General features: G+C 39.8%; 1 protein-coding gene across 1 annotated transcript in view; it reads right to left on the bottom strand.

The window, feature by feature from the left end:
- Window positions 1-23286, bottom strand: part of swap70b (switching B cell complex subunit SWAP70b) — a 47414-nt gene that overhangs the window by 12023 nt on the left and 12105 nt on the right. The window contains exons 3-7 of the mRNA XM_047393107.1: window positions 17262-17435; window positions 13248-13475; window positions 9779-9925; window positions 8157-8265; window positions 6591-6772 (exon numbers count right to left, since the gene is read on the bottom strand). Coding sequence (XP_047249063.1) covers window positions 6591-6772; window positions 8157-8265; window positions 9779-9925; window positions 13248-13475; window positions 17262-17435 — 840 coding nt within the window. The remainder of the gene's footprint in view (window positions 1-6590; window positions 6773-8156; window positions 8266-9778; window positions 9926-13247; window positions 13476-17261; window positions 17436-23286) is intronic.

The raw sequence follows: 23286 nt of genomic DNA, 5'->3' as shown, positions 1-23286 counted from the left end.
AGAACAAAAAAAAAAATGCAAAGTAAAATTCCTGTCAAAAAAGGTCTTAATAAGGTCCTCAATATATAGAGGGCCTTATTAAATTTCGAGACTCTTGTGTCTATAGTCAGGAGTAAAGGATAATGTTAGGATAAAGCAATTAAATGATAAATGGACTGAACTTATATAGCACCTTTCCAGTCATACCGACCATTCAAAGCGCTTTACACTAGATCCACATTCACCCAATCGCACTCATTAACATGCACATATTCATACACCGATATGCAGATCGGTGGGCAACTTCATGTTAAGTGCCTTGTCCAGGGGCACTTTGACATGAGGAAGCTGGAATCAAACCCACAACTGTCGGTGTGTGAGACAACCACTCTTGACACTAACCCACAGTCACCATTTAAGTGGAAATCTTGTCTCTAAATAGGTATATAAAATGTGAAACTATTCTTTATATATGTATAATAACAGATGAACTATTCGTTTTTTTAAGTATGAAGATGACTCGTATGTGTCGTTAAACATGTCAAAATACAAAGAATTCATACAAAAGCTGGAGCTGATAACAACTTTTCCCAAATGTTTAGGGATTTTATGTCAATTATATAAACTAAGCAGTGCATAGTTGTAAAGTGAGAAGAAACTAAAAAATGTTACAAAAAAATCAAAAATTGTGGCATGCATTAGTGTTCAGGTTCTCTGAATCAATACTTGGCAGAGCCATCTTTCACTACAATTACAGCTGCAAGTGTTTTGGATATGCTTCGGCCCATTGGACACAACTAAATCTTTTCTCCATTTTTCTCTTAAGATTTCTAACTTGATATTGAATTTAAGTCAGGACTTTGACTGGGCCACTATTACACATGAATTTGCTCTGATCTAAACTATTCCACTGCACCTCTGGCAGGACGTTTTAGGGTTGTCGTCCTGCTGGAAGATAAATCTCCAGCAAATAAACTTGGTACATCTTCTAATAGGATTCCTTCCAGGATCGCCCTGTATTTATCTCCACACATTTTCCCATCCATTCTGCTCACCTTCTCTGTCCCTGCTGAGGAAAAACACCCCTACTGCATTATGCTGCCACCACCAATGAGTTGATGATGTGTTCAGGATGTGGTACAATGTTTTTCAGCGCACAGTTTCCTTGTGTGCAGGTCTAGGGTCTAAAAAATTCAATCCTGGTCTCATCTGACCAGAGAACTTTCTTCCACATGTCTGCTGCATCTCCTACACAGTTTGTGGAAAACTACAAACAAACAAGACTATAGAGTTTTTCTTAACCTATATTTCATGAGACTTAAATCGCAAATAACAGTAAGGTTTGATAAATCTCAGCCTAGATTTGTTGGCTTTTGTGCTACAATTTCATTATTATTATAATATTATCTAAAGAGTTTAAATATCAAAGTTACTAAACGACATGAATAGCAGTAAAAGCTAATCTGACAGTTAGGTTTCGCAGGTGTTTGAGCAGTAACGTTACACGGGGGTAAACAGCGAAAACACTAAGTTACTTTTTTACAACAGCACAATGAGAGACAGTCTAAAGCACGTATGTATCTATTTCTGTCTCTCTGTGTGCTTCTTGTGCATTCATGCAACTAACTATGTGAGATGGAGTCCTACACTTCAGCTCTAGACGGCTGTCCCACACAAAGACAAGACTGTTCTCTTGTGTATGTAACATGACTGTAATGTGAACTATTTCAGTCTGTCTGTGCAGCTCACTGTTTGCCACCATGATGCTGCTGTCTAAAAAATGCCCTGCAAGGCAGTGAGCTCACAACCAAAGTAACAGATGTATCTACTAAAGTTCTTCTGAGGTGCATCAGAGGTTATTTCCATGCATTTATAAAAGAAAATATTAAAACTTGACCGTTGAGTTGATATATTATGCGGTATTATTTGCAACATTACCTTATTTCACTGAGGTTTGTAGAAATCTGTTTCTTTGCAACTCTCTTAATGCAATTCAGTCAGATTAAGGTCTGCTAAGTTTGCCATTATTGTTCTGATAAATGGTCTATTTGAGTCGAGCTTCAGCTGTCACACAGATGGTTTCACATTAAATGTAAAATACTTCGGTATACAGAGTTAATGATTGACTGCATGGTACCCAGCTTCTACGGCTAAAAAGAAAAGCCCAAATTATCGCTCACCATCTCCCCCTTAACTGTGCTTAACATCAGGTCTAAAATATTTGTTCTTATTTTCAGTTGTCACCTAAAATCCTGCTGTGCGTTATGGTAAACACCCTTACTTCATCCCCTCCTTTCAAAATTGTCAACTCTTAAATATTTCCATGTAACCCTTTCCAGATTAATGGGTTGCAAGATTTGCTTCTCTTGTATTTGCTGATGTCTCAGGTCATTTTTACTATCTCATGATGTAGAAAAAAACCCTTAAAACGGAATCAGGGTGTACTTTATGTTGGCCATCATTGTCTTAAATACAGTGCTTCAACAACACATATCACACATCGTTAGACCCACAAGTTATTTTGCCATTGAAAATAAAACTTGTAGCAACTGTGTGCAAATGAAACACCGGTGCCACTTGGTGGTGATCGGGCTGCCTATAGTAGTACTCAAAGGAAACTTTGATACTGATTATTTGCCAGGTGAATACGCATGAATGAACTACGATGCAGGGTTAACACACACAATAAGACAAAAAGAGCTGTTGGCTGCCTGCGCTGCGTGCCATTTACCTCAGTAACCATGTTCCAGTTCTAAGTTCATTAACCAGCATTATTTGCTTATCCATATAGTCAGTGACTAGGCCAACTACCATTGACAATAAAAGCCAATCACATTGTATTTTCTCACTCCCCAGATTTTCCCAGAAGAATTTCAGGTAGCTATAAGTTATTTTTTTCCCAACTGAAAGTTAAAAAACTTATAACATCAGATTAAAAATGAAAGACATAAATAATCCAATTTATTCCATCAAACAAAGAATTTGAATGGATAGGATTGTTTTACGACAAACCAAGTCCTGCACTAAAACTGTTTTTAAAAAGTTGTACAGGTTTGGATCTTGTTATAAAAAAAAAGTTAATATATCAAAACCAAAACTCTGAAGTGCCTCAACAGAGCAGATAAAAACGTAATCGTCAAATGAATCACATCACCTTCTTTTTCTTGTAAAGCTGACATATCCTGTTCACCTCATTGTCTCTGACAGCAAAAAAGGAAACTGTTAGTCAAAATCAGCTTTTATAGAATTCACATAACCACTGAATTTTAGAACAGGCCATTAAATGTGTCCAAAGACATGAAGATGATTCAGGTTTAAAAAGAAAACATCTCTAGCCCATCCTCCATTATTCAGCCAACATATATTTTAATGAGTGATCAGGCCTTTCATTACCAGCAGCGTCAGACTGATCTGTTCTTTCTATACATGAGCAGGCAGCAAGCTGCAGAGCAAACCAGACTTTTTAGGTGACCTAGTTTGATTGGCTGAAACAACAGTGCACAACAAAGTAGCAACCACTAAAGATAAAGCACTAAATATACACTGGCCTTTTTATGCTGTGACTTAACTTGTGAGGAATGCTGCTGAATCAGTTTAGGGAGTTGTTTAGTCTACAGCAGCCAAAGCTGGATGTGTGGTAAACCATTTTTTTTTGTCTGACAGAATAATAACCCTGAAGAAGCAAAGAACTCAAAAACAAACATGATTAGGAACAAGCTATTGAACTACAAAACACAGCTTGATAAATGAGAACGCCGGCAGAGACAGTTGGATAGAATTTTATCTAAAAGAAACATACTAAAGATACAACCAGCCCATTATGTCATCGGATGGAAAGTGAGTCATTCAGTAGGTCTATGCAGCATTACCTTGCATTGTTTTGGTGTGTATACGATTAGGGCATTTCAGCCACTGACATGTGACCCCATGCTGGTTTTAACACACTGCTCCATTTCTCAGATCCACCGCCCCCAACCCACTTTCCTTCACTAGAAGATTAGATTATTTTTGATCAGATGTAGTTTTTGATACATGGAGGATGTAAAAATACACGAAACTAACTCATATATAAGTTGTGGTAGTGATTTGAGTGTTTTTGGTCGTGGTTGCCCTTGCTTTGCGCTCATTTAGAAAAGACACGATTCAAAGTGAACAAGGAGCTGTTCCGTGACTAAGCTGACTGAAATCTGTTTTATTTGGTGCAGTTACTTGGTATCAATATTTTTCTACTTATTATTCCCTGTACAGTGTTACTTTTTCTTAATGGTTTGACATTAAGAATGTGTTAGTACTATTTACTGCGACATTGCAATACCAAATACTACTAGATTCAGTTGCCTTGACTGTTTCTGCACTGCTCTGTACATATAAAAAATAAATCCTGACTTCTAAAACCTGAATCTGCTTCTCTTTGTCATTCTGAGGCAAACTCCTTTACAGTGAATTAGAAAAGGAGAAATAAATAAAAGGCATGGAAACAAGTCTGAAACCTCTTCCACTGGTAAAACTGGATCACTTAAAGTGGACTTATTATGCAGAGTTCATTTTTTTGATTATTTTTATACTTCCATTTGGGTCTCTAATGCTTCTACAAACACTCCAAACACACAAAAACACATATTCAGCTGTTTATTGGCTATAAATAAATGTTTTATTTTTTCTAGAAAACGCACGGTTTCAAAAGCTGTGTAATTGTGATGTCATAATTACCCTGGCACCTAGCAACGTTACCTGAGTCCCGCCCCTGATTAGCAACTGAAGCGGAGCTCCACCCACTTGATTCTCAGCAGAGGATCACGTCTCGCTGGCTGGTTTTATCTTACATGCGCTTTACAGTGGCTGCCCTCAAAGCCAGATGTTCTGTTTAGCTGCAAAGACCCACATCTGTCCATGCACATTCTCCTGCTGTCGGATAAGAGATCCGTGGCTTCATTTTATTTTTGAGAGCAATGTTCCAGTCACATTGCCGAAGACAAAAGACATGTCCCCGGCCCATGGTTGAGGGGTGGGGACAGAACCTCTGACTCTGAATGCATTAAGCCACTTTAAAATTTGCGTTTGGTGCGCTACAAACAGAAAGAGGAAAAAACACAGCTTCAATCTGTCCCTCCGATCTGGGTCAGGCAGCCGCTCCATCACGCTGTCACCTTGAAGAACACGCCTCAAGCCGCGTTTACAGCCTACATTGGGTTCGCTCTGCAACCGACTAACAGCAAACTCAGCAGTTTTTGTCAGAGACCAGAAGCCATTATTAGGTCATGTTTGGAGGCTGGTTGATGGCTGCGCTGTTTCGTAGCTTGCTCTAGATTGACTTTACTACCAGGCACGTTCTCACTGCTGCACCTGCACACCAGATTTGTGGCTGAAGGTGAGCGGATGAAATGAAGATACAGCTCTAGAACCTCAACTGCTAAAGGAAGGTTTGAGCCACGGTGTTTGGAGCTCAAAAGAAACAAGTCGCACATCAGAAGCTTCAAATACACACAATTCCAACCACAAATCCTGCATGGAAAAATGTGACACAATTCTAATAAATTAAAAACTATATAAATGTATATTTATACATTGGAGATGAATGCGTCAAATAAATTAAGCTATTTTTATCTTGAATAACTAAAAATATACAAATAATATTTTTTTAACCAATCAAATGTTTGGGTTTTTCCTTTAGAGACACAAGCTGTTTAACTTATTTCATGATGTACTTTAGCAAGAAGCAAAAATTGAAGGTTTTATGCATGATTTTACCAAATATTTGATTTGACTTCTGATTAGATTCCCCAATGTATATGAAATTGTTCCAATTTTAGTCAAATGATCACATGTAACAATGTATTTAATAAGATTTAATTTGGGAATTTATGTCATGGTTAGCCATCTACAACAGGAAAATTATCTTGAACTTGTTCTAAGGAGGAAAACTAAAAATCCAAAGCATGAAGCAGATAAAAGGGATAAGGGAAGAGGAGAGTAAGGGGGGAGATGGAAGAAGAAAAAAGCAGTTTGAGTATCAGAGTATCAATCATGTCTTGAAATGGTAAATATTAATGAGTTTCTACCAGTTACAGAATATTTGGGTGGCATTACTCTCCTGTCAGCTGGCCCCGCTGTTTTACGCACTTTATCACAAAATATGCATCCTTCATCATTCTGATAACACTACAGATAATACAACAACAAAAACAGGACAGATAAATACAGAAAATATATCTAGATGAATGAAACAACACTTTAACATTACTGTATAGTAATTTGTAAAGCACTAAAATAAATTACATTGAAAGATGAAAGCTGTTCATTTGACATGTATGCTCTGTATTTCGTCACCTCTGTCTTATTTAGGTTTTTTTCTAGTAACTCCATTTTGCTTGATCATAAACCACATTTACTCAGTTGTTCCCATGAAGATATACAGCACTGGCCTCATGAGCACAAAGCCTAACTTCCTCTTTCAGTGATGTAGTAAATCCATCTGGCTGTTCTTTCAGTTTACATTACCTTTGGGATTATATTTGTTTGCGGTTTTCTTGAGATGCTGTGTTTTTTGCTTTTTATTTCCACCAGTTTCTTTAATTTCGGTCCCTTGAATGGACTGAGTGTTTAATCTTTACCTTCCTCATGTTCTCCAGTTCATGTTGTTTAACCTCGTTTGCCGTCTGCAGCTCCCTCATCCTCAACTCCAGCTCCTCCTGCTCGGCCTGTTGCTTGAGCCGCAGCTCTCTGCGCTTCTGTCGGGCTTCGTGGTGCGGCGCAGGCCGGCCCAGACGCAGCAGATTCACACAAGTCTGAATAGCTGAGAGGAAACAAAGAAAATCCCAAAAATCTCTTTTGGTTTCATTTGAATCTGCAATCTCTGACCACATTGTTTAACATATGTGCAACGTACATGGTTACAGCTCCTGGCAAAAGTATTCTTGAAGATTTTTACATCATTTCACATTTATATTGCACTCAAACTTCAATATACTTTATTTCTGTGTCAGAAAACTAATCCTCCACATCTCCCTGCATACAGCATCCTAACAGTGAAACATGGTGTCAGCAGTATCATGGTGCTGACAGGCTTTTTTCCTGCAGAAAAGGGGAAACTGGTCAGAGTTATGGAAAGATGGACGGAGCTAAACGCAGAGAAATCCTGGAAGAAAAGCTGTTAATGGCTTTAGAAGAAGGGGCAGAGCTTCACCTTCTAGCAGGACAATACTAAACAACAATGGAATCATTTAGTCATCATCAGTCAGTCATTTTCTACCGCTTATTCCATAGTGGGTCGTGGGGGAGCTGGTGCCTATCTCCAGCAGTCTATGGGCGAGAGGCAGGGTTCACCCTGGACAGGTCACCAGTCCATCGCAGGGCAACACACAAACAACCATGCACACACTCATTCATACACCTAAGGGCAATTTAGAGTGACCAATTAACCTAACAAGGTCTTTGGACTGTGGGAGGAAGCCAGAGTACCCGGTGAGAACCCACGCATGCACAGGGAGAACATGCCAGGAATCGAACCCAGGACCTTCTTGCTGCAAGGCAACAGTGCTACAAACTGTCTCACCATGCAGGCCCGATTTTTAAGTCAAATACCTAAAATGTTCTGTTTACCTTTTAAATTGATTTTTATGCATCACTATTTGATTATGTTTAATTGTTATTGTACACTATAATATTTTTTCTTTAACAGTGATAAATGCAGTGAACATTACATTACATACATTACAACACGAACAATATGACCAACCATTCCCATTTTATTAATGTGTATCCATATAAATGACCCACCATGTATATTCATGTTAAAATGGCCCAGTCAAAGTCAACACCTAAACTGAATAGACAGCCAGTGGCAATAATTGAAAACTCATGTTCATATCTAATAATCTTTAATTTATCTGTCATTGCAATTTTACATTCTAAATGAATAAATATTAATACACAAAATCATTTATTATTTTCCTTACACGTTAAAATTATGCACTAACATAAAATCCTAATAAAATAGGATTTTATGTGAGTCTGATGTTTGTAGTATTAACGTGACAAAATGTGACAAAGTTGAAGGGCTATGAATACTTTTAAAAGGCGCTGTATGTGTGATCCAAACATTTTTACAGAAGCTGGACTAACATTTTGCTAAAGGTGAAATAGTGAGAGGAGACTCAAGGTTTTAGCCAACAACTCACCCTGGATCCACTCCTGCTTTTTCTTCTTGTCTGATGCACTGATTTCAAAGCTTTTTTGAGATGACTTGATGAGGAAGAGGCACTTCTTTCCCTCTTTGTCTTGTAAAGACTGCAGTGGAGAGCAATAAATAAATATTTCACCAACTGATTATCCACATCTGTGTGAAATATGCAAAAAATGTAAAATGAAAGTGTGAACAAAAATCCACACTTTGTAATTAAATTGCTCTTATACATTCACCAGCCACTATATTAGGTACCCCTGTCCAACTGCTCGTTAATGCAAATGTTTAATCAGCCAATCACATGGCAGCAGCTCAATGTATTTAGGCCTGTAGACATGGTCAAGACAATCTGCTGCAGTTCAAACCGAGCATCAGAATAGAGAAGAAAGGTGATTAAAGTGACTTTGAACGTGGCGTGGTTGTTGGTGCCAGACGGGCTGGTCTTAGTATTTCAGAAACTGTTGATCTACTGGGATTTTCACGCGCTACCATCTCTAGGGTTTACAGAGAATGGTCTGAAAATATCCAGTGAGCGGCAGTTCTGTGGGCATAAATTCCTTGTTGATGCCAGAGGTCAGAGGAGAATGGCCAGACTGGTTTGAGCTGATAGAAAGGCAACAGTAACTCAAATAACCACTGGTTACAACCAAGGCATGCAGAAGAGCATCTCTGAACGTACAACACATTGAACCGTGAGGCAGATGGGCTACAGCAGCAGAAGACCACACCGGGTTCCACTCCTGTCAGCTAAGAACAGGAAGCTGAGGCTACAATTCACACAGGCTCACCAAAGTTGGACAATAGAAGATTGGAAAACGTTGCCTGGTCTGATGAGTCTTGATTTCTGGTGCAACATTCAGATGGTCGGGTCAGAATTTGGCATCAACATCATGAAGCATGGATCCATCCTGCCTTGTATCAATGGTTCAGGCTGGTGGTGGTGTAATGGTGTGGGGGATATTTTCTTGGCACACTTTGGACCCCTTAGTACCAACTGAGCACCGTGTCAACGCCACAGCCTACCTGAGTATTGTTGCTGACCATGTCCATCCCTTTATGACCACAGTGGACCCATCTTCTGATGGTTACTTCCAGCAGGATAACCCACCATGTCATAAAGTACGAATCATCTCAGACTGGTTTCTTGAACAAGACAATGAGTTCACTGGACTCCAATGACCTCCACAGTCATCAGATCTCAATCCAATAGAGCTCCTTTGGGATGTAGTGGAACGAGAGATTTTCATCATGGATGCAGCCGACAAATCTGCAGCATCTGTGTGATGCTATCATGTCAATATGGACCAAACTCTCTGAGGAATGTTTCCAGTACCTTGTTGAATCTATGCCACCAAGGATTAAGGCAGTTCTGAAGGCAAAAGGGGGTCCAACCCAGTACTAGCAAGGTGTACCTAATAAAAGTGGCCGGTGAGTATATCTTATCTAATAAAAATGCCTGAGGTAGACTGAGCCAGGTACAATCTGATGTTTGCTAGGTGGCATTATCCTTTTCAGATAATGCATTGGTAGGATGTGGCCTATTTGTAATGAGTTCATAGTACATGGATAGCTTCAAAAAACAATAAAACACAAAGCAGTAAAACAGTGGTTTCATGCCTCAGCAGTGCAGCTTCCATCCAACAAGATGTCTCCTTTCTTCTCTGCAAGGTCCTCACCAACATAATATGAAATAAAGCTGGGCTTTAGCACAAACCAGCGCTCTGTCCAGTTCTTCCTCTTGTGACCTTTCTTCATCATATAACCCTATAAAAAGATAGAAAATTAGGAGAATACTGAGATTTTTCTGCCTTTTTTAGGGTGAATGCAACAGAAAGAAGGAAAAAAAAACTGCCGTCCTTTAGTGAGACCTCAGTTATACGCTAGGAAAAGGTTATTCATCAAAAAAAAAAAAACATCTGTGCTTCAATTGTATTTACGTTTGTAACTGGATGTGCTGGACATACAGTAGTATTATTTGATATGCTATCAAAAAGTGCTGGACATTTCAGATTATGATTTAAATAACTTCAAACTAAACACACCTTCAGTAGCAAAGTAACAAAGCAAATCATTTTGAGGTAGAAGAAAACTGATACATGGTTTTAGGTTGTCATAAACATACAAATCTAAAAAGCTTGACATGCAAGTTTATTCAGACCCATTTACTCTGATACTCCTATACAAAATCTAGAGCCACCAACTGACTTCAGAAGTTACTTAATTAGTAAAGAGGGTCCTGCGAAGTGGGGTTTAATCTCCGTTCTCTTACTTGTGGTGAAAGAGGGAGTAAATCCTGCATTCAAACAAATATTTGGGGCTTTTGACCCTTTTCTGTTCTGAGATACAAATAAAATAAAACTACACAACAAATCATGCACAGATTTTTTAGGGACGAGGTGCAGCTGCAGCTGCTGTGAGTGGATTGATGCTCATTTGGTTTCATACCATCAGTTTCAGTGTAAATAATGTGAAGTGATCACAAGTGTAAAGCTAGAACACCGAGTTTTAAACCTGACCGAAGCCATCTTTCCTTTTCTATTATTTTGTAGTGATTCTACACTTAAGCTCATAAAAATTTAAACACGTGGCAGATTCAGGTTTCTTTAGACAAAGTATTTTTTACATTTTGAAGTGGTCCAGTAAAAGTGAATCTGATGGAAAAACTCGAGGGACATAAAGATGATGAGGGTGATGGCAAGGAGGCCCTCCAACCTTCAAAGACTTGGAGCTCATCACTAAAGATAAATTGTCAGAATACTAGTGGAAAAAAGGCTGGTCAGCAATTACAAGAACACTTTGATTGCTTTAATTAGAAATGTTATTCCATTGATTATAGAGATGCGTATAAATAATTTTCGATATGCCATTTTAAAATTAAATAAAAAATTACAGATAACTTTTTTATTTGAAAACAGATACACCTTTTCCATTGTTGTGTTATGTTTTGGAGATATACCTATCTCATTTTCTATCAGAAACAACTTTCTGATTGAATAAAAACACTTATTAATTTGAATATTCAGGCATATCAATAATGTTGGCCTTAAGTGCAAATAATATATGAAGAAGAGTTGCTGTAACATAATGATCGGTTATCTATTTATTGATGAAAATGATGACTTTATAATTCCACGATGCCAGAGTCTCACCGCTCAGTAGACACTACTTTGGTGGGAAGAGTTACTGCTCAGCTTCCCCTGAAATAATGGCCCAGTTCCACAGTGAACACACTCACAAAAATACAACCCGTAAAAAAACCTTCTCATTGTCAAAATGATGCCTAAAATGTGCTAAAATGCAATGACTGTGAATACGTTTGCAAAGCATTGTGTATATACACTGCTCCAAAAAATAAAGGTAACACTTAAACAACACAATATAAGTCCAAGTAAATCAAACTTCTGTGAAATCAAACTGTCCACTTAGGAAGCAACACTGATTAACAATCAATTTCACATCTTGTTGTTCAAATAGAAAAGACAAAAGGAGGAAATCTTTGGTGATTTTCAAGACACTCAATAAAGGAGTGGTTCTGCAGGTGGGGACCACAGACCACTTCTCAGTACCGATGCTTTCTGGATGATGTTTTGGTCACTTTTGAATGTTGGTGGTGCTTTCACACTCGTGGTCGCATGAGACGGACTCTACAACCCACACAAGTGGCTCAGGTAGTGCAGCTCATCCAGGATGGCACATCAATGCCAGCTGTGGCAAGAAGGTTTGCTGTGTCTGTCAGCGTAGTGTCCAGAACCTGGAGGCGCTACCAGGAGACAGGCCAGTACACCAGGAGACATGGAGGAGGCCGTAGGAGGACAACAACCCAGCAGCAGGACCGCTACCTCCACCTTTGTGCAAGGAGAAACAGGAGGAGCACTGCCAGAGCCCTGCAAAATGACCTCCAGCAGACCACAAATGTGCATGTGTCTGCACAAACGGTTAGAAACCGACTCCATGAGGATGGTATGAGGGCCCGACGTCCACAAATGGGGGTTGTGCTCACAGCCCAACACCGTGCAGGACGCTTGGCATTTGCTAGAGAACACCAGGATTGGCAAATTCACCACTGGTACCCTGTGGTCTTCACAGATGAAAGCAGGTTCACACTGAGCACATGTGACAGACGTGACAGAGTCTGGAGACACCATGGAGAGAGATCTGCTGCCTGCAACATCCTTCAGCATGACTGGTTTGGTAGTGGGTCAGTAATGGTGTGTGGTGGCATTTCTCTCCATGTGCTCGCCAGAGGTAGCCTGACTGCCATTAGGTACCGAGATGAGATCCTCAGACCCCTTGTGAGACCATATGCTGGTGCGGTTGGTCCTGGGTTCCTCCTAATGCAGGACAATGCTAGACCTCATGTGGCTGGAGTGTGTCAGCAGTTCCTGCAAGATGAAGACATTGAAGCTATGGACTGGCCCGCCAGTTCCCCAGACCTGAATCTGATTGAGCACATCTGGGACATCATGTCTCGCTCCATCCACCAACGTCACGTTGCACCACAGACTGTCCAGGAGTTGGATGCTTTAGTCCAGGTCTGGGAGGAGATCCCTCAGGAGACCATCCTTCGTCTCATCAGGAGCATGTCCAGGTGTTGTAGGGAGGTCATACAGGAACGTGGAGGTCACACACAATACTGAGCCTCATTTTGACTTGTTTTAAGGACGTTACATCAAAGTTGGATCAGCCTGTAGTGAGTTTTTACACTTTGATTTTGTGTGTGACTCCAAATCCAGGCCTCCATTGGTTCATAAATTTGATTTTCATTAATGATTTTTGTGTGATTTTGTTGTCAGCACATTCAACTTTGTACAGAACAAAATATTCAATGAGAATATTTCTTTCATTCAGATCTAGGATGTGTTATTGGAGTGTTCCCTTTAGTTTTTTGAACAGTGTAAATTCAGCAAGGACTAGTTTTTGTGGTGAACCAATGGAAATAGACAAGTTATTTTTCCTATGAATACAAAGAAAGTTTAGGGCTTGATATTTTAAAAACTCAGAGTTTACTGCGTGAATAAATAAATACTAATAATGATTTCTAATCAACCAGACAGTTTAAAACCAAAGGGCTTAAATGTTGCTCCACCTGTTTGAGCACATCCAGGATGAGCTCCTGGTGGACCTCGTTGATGCCCATGGACAGGGTCTGTTGGTCCATGCCCTTGCTGAAGTGACCTGAGCCCACCAGGCTGATGAGTTCCCACACATTCAGGCACTGCTGCTTTGAGTGCAGCTGCAGCTTCAAGTCCTCAAAACGTTCCTCCACCCAGCTTCCTCCCATCGCCTCTGTCAGCTTACGCAAGAAGTATTCTATCTGTGAAAGAGGACAAAGACTGGATTTGATGAAACTCCAAAAAAAAAAAAAGAACTTTAGGGCTACAAAAGGGAAAGCAGTTTGATTTCACATCAGAACTTGCAGCAGTTTATCAAGCACAATTCTTCCCAATTTGTGTTTCTTTTCCCAAAATAGATAACTGGATTAGTTAAATGAAGCATTTAAACTGACATTTCTCCAACAAACAATCTTCCTGTGATTCAGCTCTAATGTTTGTTATACTCTACAGTAAATCTTCTAGCATTTGTAAAAGAACAGGAAGCTGGAAACTTCCTTTTCTGCTCTTGAGCAACTGATGTCTGTAGCTGGCCAACTGATAAAACAGCAAAGCACCAGAACTATGAAACATTACTGTGAATGGCTGTTAGTCTAAAAGCACCTCTGATTTGCAGAACTGTCTGAGAAATTAATCAAGCAAATCTTTATTTCAACAAAAGGGATTTCCCCCATTTCAGCAAGAAATCTGTCACTTTGCTAAAAGTGCTTCTCTGGTGTGATTGTGGCCAAGAAGTTCCATACGCTCAGCATGAGCTCATATTTACTCAGGTCTTTATTTATTTTTATTGGGTTTATTGCCACGGTGGAATGAATATAAAATATACAAGTTCATTTTTTAAACCAATGTTTAACATGTTCCCATTTATTATGAATTTCCTCTGATTAACATAGGGTCAAAGTTATCCATTCTGTCCCTTCTTACCTCAGTGGATGTGAGGGTCGCATCCCTGCACCTTCGGTTTGGGGACAGGTCTCTGACTTTCATTTAGGCGTACGGGCCGAGCGGTACTGAAGAGTACCCAGCCTTCTTAGCGTCCCTGCCAGGGGTGCTGCATAGTGCCCTTCCTAGGGACTCCATTATTCTGCCGGGGTACTTCAACGCCCAGGTGGGAAACGACCGTGACACCTGGAGAGGCGTGATCGGGAGGAATGGCCTCTCCGTTCTGAACCGAGTGGTGTTTCGTTATTGGACTACTGTGCTAGTCACGGATTGTCCATTCAGCTGGATGTTTTGGACACTCGGGTGAAGAGAGGGGCTGATCACCACCTGGTGGTGAGTTGGATCTGCTGGAAGAGAAGAAAGCCGGACAGACTTGCATGTAGTAAGGGTCTGCTGGGAACGCTTGGCATAGCCCTCGCCAGAGGTGTATTCAAGTCCCACCTCCTGGAGACCTTTGACCAGATTACGGGGGATGTTGGAGACATAGAGTCCGAGTGGACCATGTTCTCCGCATCTATTGTCGATGCTGCTTTGACACCGGACCCGGTTCATAACTTTTATGGACAGGATTTTCTAGACGCAGCCAAGGGTCGGAGGAGGTCTGGTTGGGGACCAGTGGATTTCATCTCTTCTCTTTGCAGATGACGTGGTCCTGCTGGCCCCCTCTAGCCAAGACCTACAGCATGTGCTGGGACGGTTCACGGCTGAGGGACCGGTTCGTATTCAGACCATAAGCGAGCCTCACGAGAGTCCATTTGGAAGCGGACCGAGCCCACCTCATTGGGTCTCAGTCCAGTTATTTGGTCCGGACCAGGGTTCGCTTAAGTGTATTCACAGCTGCACAAAAGGTCCGGACCAACAGGGGAAACGAACTCTGGTCTGTTTAAAGCGGACTAAAAGTGGCAGGTGTGAATACACCCAAAAAAATCTGCTGGTAAAACCCCAAAAGTCTTTCCTAGTGAACCTGTCATTCATCCTGCTGATGAATCAGACACTAATGTTAGCAAGAAGCCGCGTGCTAACATAACTAAACCTAAGAAAGATATTAGAGTGGTTAAAACCTCTTTTCCAATGGAGTTCTGGCCATTGATAGGTGACAGCAAGTACAATTAAGTAATATAGTTACACACAACACAATCATATTGATTTAAAATCCATTTAAAAACAAAACAAAGAAAAACATGGACACATAATGAAAGTAAACTCAAATATCCTCGGTATCAATTTAAAAGGCATAATGCACATTGGTGGTAAGGTGTATTGTGAAGCCTCACAACTTCTTCACTGGTTTCTCCACATGGGGGTTAAAAGTAAAGGAGTCATCAATCAAAACATCAAGGTATTTCTCTATTTTATTTCCCTCTGGTCACTGAGGTGGTCCTGCAAGATGCAATAAAGGAATTCTGCCAAGATCAGGAGGGGAGTCTTGTAAATTCAAAGAGAGTTCGAAAGTTGGACGTATAGGCAACATTTCATGTTTGCTGAAGTTAAAAGGCAAAACTGTGCATCTGATTTGCAAATTATGTCCAGGAACTAAGAAATTGTCCAGGTCCATGACCAGCAACTCCAACCTTATGAAGCACCTCGCATCATCTCACCCTTCCACAACACTTGTGGCTACCAACCCGAGCCCTGCTGCGGCCAACACGGGCTCGGGCAATCCTACACTGTATAAAAAGAAAAGGCTAGATTGTTCTGGTCAGCAACTTGTAACATTATTTTAGATTCTAAAAAGTAACTGGATAGTTACTTTGCCTAGTAACTAGTTGCTTTGATAGTGCAGTAACTAAATTAATAACTCAGTAACTTTTCGGGAGACGTATCTAGTAACTATAACAAATTACCTTTCTAAAGTAACGTTCCCATCACTGCCCAAGACCCAATCTAAACATTACTGAAACGTTCTGGACTAAGCCTAATAGACCTGTCTCTACCAGAGACACCAACCACTTTAAATCAGGTCTTCCAAATCTTCCAAAAGAGTGGTCAAATATCCAGGCAGAAAAATGGCAAGGAAGGGTCTTATTGGTGGCTACTAAAGGTCTAACTTGAAACATACTTAAAGATGTTTAACCAAATATTAGTAGGGTTGTATATATGCTTGCACAATAATTTAACTCTTGTGCACCCAAATCTAGAATTAATGTAGCTGTATGTACTGATGAGCAGGTCTGATATATAGTTTATTGTTGTCAGGGAAGCCAAGTATTGTAAAAATCAATTATTATCTATCATGATGACTAAACTGTAACTGATAATCTTAAAAAAACCAAAGCACAAAATGGTTGAAATTGTAACTTTTGTTGTTTATATTTTTCTTTACTCTTGGTTACTTGGGAGTTAAAATACCTGAATGCAATCATTGTGTGCTGTTCAGTGGAACTGAACTAAGTATTGTAACTGCTATATTGAAATAGTCTCTTTGACAATGAGTAAGTTTTTTTTTTAGAGCAGCGCTTGTGTTTGTAGAGCTAACATTTTTATCATTAACTCAAAAAATACCAAAAATATTGTCCTAGACTGTTAAGTCTATGTCACCCATCCTTAATGAAATAATGATTTAATCTTAACTTATTAAACAGCTGCACCAAAACTAAACTCTGTTGAAAACTAATGTGTAGGCTTTGTTGTAGCTGGAACGTTATCTTTGCACCACCATGCAATGATAAAGTTTAACCACTGAAAGCTGCCACCTAATGCTGCAAAGAAGCTGCTTCACAGTTGGTTTTACACACATTTTCTCAACTATATGACAGGTGAGCATCAGACGCTGAAATGGTTGTTAAAAGTGTCTTGCAAAGGCATTTATACACACATAAATTTTGCCACACCACAACCATAAACTTGAATGTACTTTATGGGGATTTTATCTGACAGACCAACTTCAAGTAGTGCATAATAGTGAAGACAAATGATACATAGTTTCCAAAAGTTTGAACAAATAAAAGTAAGTCATGCAATTGTACATACCCCCTTTATTCTGCTACCCCCAGATAAAATCTAATCCCCCCCCCCCATATTTCCTTTGTTGGAACTGCTAATCTTACCTCCTCAGTGACGATGATCAGCGGGTATCTGTCCTCAGACAGGAAGTTGAATATGCACCATATCTTAAAAGCGTCGTCGTTGGAGATGAACAGCTGTTTTTGCCCCATGTTCTTCCTTGAGCACAATGTCCAGCACATTTTATTGAACTCCTGGCGGTCAAAGTCATCTTTCGCCTATTGCAGAGGGAGAAAAAAAAAAAAAAAAGACAGCAGCTCTAGTGACTCATGTGTCTGGCAACAAGGAAGAACATTTTGTTTTTCTCACAAACAAGAAGAGCTTGAAGGAAAGACAGCGATAAAACAAACTGAGCAGGGGAAGATTTTTCCAGATGACATTTATTTGTAGTGCCCTGAGTAGTATTTATAGCCTTGAACTTTCTCACATTTTTTCTCTGCCAACTACACACTACATTGTATTTTATTTTGATTATATGTGATAGACCAGCATAATATCTTTTTCTTCAGAGATCCACAGCTCAGGTTGGAGACACAATCAAAAGGACAACTATTAGCTATTAATCCTGTTAGAGGTTGCAAAAATCTCTCACCAGGAATAAACACATAGCAAGAGCTGGACATGTTCATGTACTAGAACGGCCCAAAGTCCAGGTTTAAATCTTACGCTGGACAAGGACCAGTGAGCCTCAGTGCTGTTCTCTGATGAAAGTATTCACGTTGAGCAGAAATGATGTTGGAGGCATCAAGAAGAGCTCTATGCATCAGCCACTGTTGTCTCTTGGTGAGCCTTTGGTGGCGGTGTTGTTGTTAGTGTGGGCAGGTGTCCCTAGTCAATACAAAATTATCCTACACTTTGTGAATGATACAGAGACAAACCCATAATAACTGAATCCAGTCCCTGTGCCCCTGCACAGAGGACAATGCTCCAGCTCATCAAGGTCGCTTTATTAAAAGGAACAGCTGGTGGAGACTTGGGTACCTCGAATGGAGTAGTCTGCCCTTTCTCCAGACCTGAATCCCATCAGCTGAGTCACCGTCTAGAGGCTTGTAACTCCGTACCCCAGAACATCAATGACCTGAGGGCCGCCCTTCAATAAGAGTGGAATGGCATGCCTCAGCAGACAATAAATCAGCTTGTGAACAACATGAGACGTTGTCAAGCTGTGATTGAAGCTCAAGGTCACATGACTTGACACCACTGTTGTTGGCTTTTGTTTCAATAAACTGTGTGAGATGAGGGAATCACCATTGCATGCTTCTACTTAAATACCCTCCTTTCATAACAATATATCACTGTTTACATTTTCTATAAATTTTACTCGAAAGCCAAATATTACTTTTTGTGAGTAATGTGTAATCCCAATAAGATACCCTGAGGTTTATGGTTGTAAAATGACAAAATATGGTTCAGGGGTTATAAATACATTCTGAAGGCATAGTAAAAAAACAGTCTGTATTGACTAACTAACCTTTTATTTTAGTTCCCAGGAATTGCTGTGCATATGTAAAATCACTGCATAAAAACATCACATGTTCAGCAGGTTCAAACAAAATAATTATAGTAGCTTCCCTCTTTGTATCCTACTAATTTGCAATCCTTTGCAGGCACGTTTGTTTAAAACTATCATATAGTTTTAGAGCCAAAGACAATCCAATTTATTTATTCAAGTCCCTTTTAAATCAGGTTGTTTTGTTGCTTCTGTAATTAATGCCAGTTGTTGCAGCAAAACTTATGAAGAACTGCAACAAGAATCAAAGACTAAACTTTTTTTTTAAACTTTGGTTTTCACATTCCAGAGCGAAGTGGGTAGGATGCTCTTGAAAAGGTACAATTGGTGCTGCAGAGGGAAATGTTTTCTCAGAGCCGGTGAACAGCAAGGTCTCCATGGAGACTGCTGGCAGGCTGACTATGCAGTCTTCTGGATTAAAAGCACATGTTATGCTGCTGGTTTCCTCTCTGTTAAATAAGCCCCATCTAGTACCATCTGAACATGAGATACAAATTCTAGCTAAACTTGTGATCTGAAACTGGTGTAAAATAGGGATTTGAGCAGCAGCACATGCAAAGCAAGCTTCGGTTATCAGATCATCTAATCTCAGACAGAAACCAAGTTTGGTATCTAAGCTGAGGAACTTCAAAAACTATTCCAGGGTAATTAGGCATGCGACAGTTCTTAAAAGAGCTCCCTGCCCAAGTAATGTATGGTCTTCACCTAATTGTTTAAATGTAACCTGGAGTGTACAATAACACACAAGCGATTTCACAGCATTATTATTGATTAATAAAACAGGGGTCGCATGGTGGTACAGTTGTAGTCAGGGCTTATCCTCCGTGTGTGTGTGTGTGTGTGTGTGCTAGCACTAGCAACCTGAAGATCCAGAGTGTACCATGCTTCTTGCCCGATTACCACTGAGGGAAGGCACCAGCTCGCCCTAGCCCCCCCACGACAGTGCAGGAATAGGATCAACAGATGAAGCCTAAACGGGAAACCAATCCACCCAAAGCCAAGTAAAAACCATGATTAAATGAGTTCTAGAATCACCTTTTGCAGCAAGTTGAAGTAGTGTTTCTGTTTTGTCTAACTTCAGATCAGTTCTTAGAAAATTCAGGGGTTGTTTTTGACAAGTCAAGGTCAAATATTTCAAAACTAACAAAGTTGGTTTCTAAAAAGAAACTTGAGACGATTATTCATGCAATATCAACAAAAAGTCCATGAACACCTTCAGTTGGTCCAACTCCAGCTCATTAAACAAAAAAGCTACTCGTAGTCCCAGGGACCAGATATAAAACTCGAGTGGATCGCTCTTTCCAGACTGCTGCACGTGCTTCCTCTGTTTTTACCTTGACTTGTGTGTCTGGATTCACTAAAGAAGCAGCTGCAGACATTCTAATTCATTCCTAATTTTCTCTAAGGTCTTCTTTTAAATATTATTATATTCCTTTCAAATTGTCCTTTTAAATTCATTTTATTTGTTTTGCCTTTTTAATCATGTTTTAATTTAATGTTCTAATATGAAGTACTTAGTAATTTTATTTGAAAAGGTGCTATGTAAATTAAATGAACCTAGTAGTCCTTCACATCTTTGAAAGGAATTTTGACCCACTTTCTTCATTACATTGTGTTAATATTTAAATTTTATCTGAGCTCTAGCTGAGTCCTTAGCCTGGTTCTGGTTCTGCTGGAGGTTTCTTCCTGTTAAAAGGGAGTTTTTCCTCTCCACTGTCGCTACATGCATGCTCAGTATGAGGGATTGCTGCAAAGTCAACGCCAGTGACTGTCCACTGTCTCTACATGCTCATCCAGGAGGAGTGAATGCTGCAAGTCACTGACTGGATGTAATCTGCTGGGTTTCCTTAGATAGAAAAACTTTTTATCCATTTTGAATAAATAACTGAATCCGACTGCACTGTTTGATAGTTAGGATTAATTGGAATGTATGAACCTGACTGGAAATCTGTATGATTCGATGGAATTGACTTTGTGAAGAGCCTTGAGATGTCAAGTGTTGTGAATTGCCGCTATATAAATAAAACTGAACTGAATCGAACAGCTGTCAGATAGTCACACATCTGACATGGACCTTCAGAATAGATGTTGGACTCCATGACAGCAAGGTGCCCACCTGCTGTGGCTGTAAAAATTAGCTTCAATCATCACGCCTCAACCACAGTGTTAGACAGTTGGTATGTGGTGTTTGTACTGACATGCAGTCACACCTCAATACCCAAAAGACATGGATCCAGCAGTCAGATAGTACTTTGCAAAACTCACATTTTAATTTTAATGTTAGAAGAAACTGGTCTGTTCTACTACTTAGGAGTGTGGTTGTCTCACTCTGTCAAGTGTTTTGAAACAAAATGCTGTGTTCTAAATTGCAATCCCAAAAAACTGTAAAAGCACTTTTTCCAAGTTACAATAAGTACACATAATTTAGGATAAGTCCATTATAAGTTTTTCTCATTAGCTTTGACACTGGAGACTAAACAATAAATCAGGAGTATTATATTATTATTATAGTATTATAGAATTATTATACTTTTCTTCTGTTTCGTTAATGTTACTTTAAAATATCTCAGATATGGCTGAATTATTGTCACATTCAGTGTTGTGGGGGAGAGAAAACAACTTTGTTCAACCAATGTGTGCACTGGAGTACAGAAGAATATTCTGAAATTACTCAGGATCTGATGCAACTCTCCGTTTTGCTAATTTAGAGTAAATGCTCGTGTGGAAACCTGCGCTGGATGTTAAAGTGATACTCCACCCAATAAAACTACCAGGAGCTTAACCCCATCAGGCTTGATACGCAAGCATAAAAAGTACTTGTTCATTATTAAATCCTCAATGGTATCTTGGCATTGCCAACACCTGACAATGGTTTTAGCAGCGCTGATTTAACCAACAACATTGGCTTTTATTGACACCCTCCAGAACTCAAGTCCGACTTTTCCCAAACGTGTGAGCACACCTTAAAAAGTCACTATGTTGGCACTGGAGGTATGGTGATTTTCCTAAGTATGCACAAAGCCGGTCTTTCGTGTTATGTTACATAACCAGATATTTTTAATTGAATCTTTAAGCCATGCCCTGAGACATGGAAACATTTCTGTGGTGTCAACATTCCAGGCGAACAGCTAACGAGGCCTAAGGCAATCCATGACCTGTCATACATGCATGCCAAAGCTGAGCAATATCAATTCCATTTTTCCTTTTAAGTTAATGGACTTTTAAAATCTATCAATCAATGACAAGACCAACTCTAGATCCTGAAAAGGTGCCATCACAGGCACCATCTGACCAAGTGGGGTGAGCATACAGACAGTAAACTAATCTGCATCATGACTTAGAAACTGCTTATGATTCCACTCTTCTGACAAAGGAATAATGCAGAAGTTGCCTAAGAAACCTTTATAATATGAGCTACAGCAACAATTAATTTCCCTTTGGGGTAATTAAAGTATTTTTGCATTTAAGACTTCTCAGTGGAGGATTTTCAGGGGTCAATTGTAAATGGACTGAACTTATGTAGCGCCTTTCCAGTATACTGACATTAGAGCCACATTCACCCAATCGCACTCACTAACGCACACACATTCATACACTGATATGCAGATTGGTAGGCTACTAAAGGTGAAGTGCCTTGCCCAAGGGCACATCGACATGTGGCAGGAGGAAGCTGGAATCGAACACACAACTTTCGAATTGCGTTTACTCGAAGTTTAAATTATTTTAAATACTCCTTCAGCAAATCAATGCTGGAACTTGGAGCAGAGATCTGCAAAATTACCCCACAACCGGGCTGAGGCCATTCCATCTGCAAGTCTGGAAACCAGTGGGATTTGCTTATTATTGTGGAGCCAACTACTAGCACAAATCAAGCAGATAACATATCTCTCTCCGTTTTAATGGGCATGATCTGTGGACTGACAAGACAAAAGTGAAAACCTTTTGGAAGGTGTGGGTCCTCTTACATATAGCATAGGGCTAACACAGGTTTCAGATTGAGAATATCATATCTACAGTAAAACAGAGTACTGGTAGTACTGCTTCAGGACCTGGATAACATTATGGGACCAGGACTTCTACTCCAGTCCAGAAATTACTAAAGGAGAATTTCTGGCCAATAGTATGTGGCTTTCAGCTCAAGCTCACTTGTCTATTGCATCAGGACAATAACCTAAAGCACACCAACAAGGCTAGAAAGCACTCTCTACAGTATCGATCATTCAAAACATTTAAAAATGCAAGAATAATCGGTTTATAACAATCCTTTGAGTTTTAACAAGCAACTGAACGAAGACTTCTTACTGGGTTAGGTGAAGGTGGTATATGTGTGTAGCTGAGTGAATACTGATGGGACTGTCGATTTGTGAAGCACATCAGAAGCAGCTTCAGCCATGGTTTTATGTTTAACTTATGAATCTCTTACATCTGACATGAATGAAGTTCTACACAGCTGCTTTTTTTCTAGAACTGCGAGGCTCCAAAAGCTGTTCTAAATCCCTCAGATCCTTTTTATATAATGCTCTAAACAATAGATTTTAAGGAGGAGTGAGTCAGAAAGA

The sequence above is a fragment of the Girardinichthys multiradiatus genome, chromosome 2, assembly GCF_021462225.1.
Source record: "Girardinichthys multiradiatus isolate DD_20200921_A chromosome 2, DD_fGirMul_XY1, whole genome shotgun sequence".
Classification (NCBI taxonomy): Eukaryota; Metazoa; Chordata; class Actinopteri; order Cyprinodontiformes; family Goodeidae; genus Girardinichthys; species Girardinichthys multiradiatus.
The sequence above is the reverse complement of the archived record's forward strand: the minus strand, read 5'-3'. Positions and strand labels throughout refer to the sequence as shown.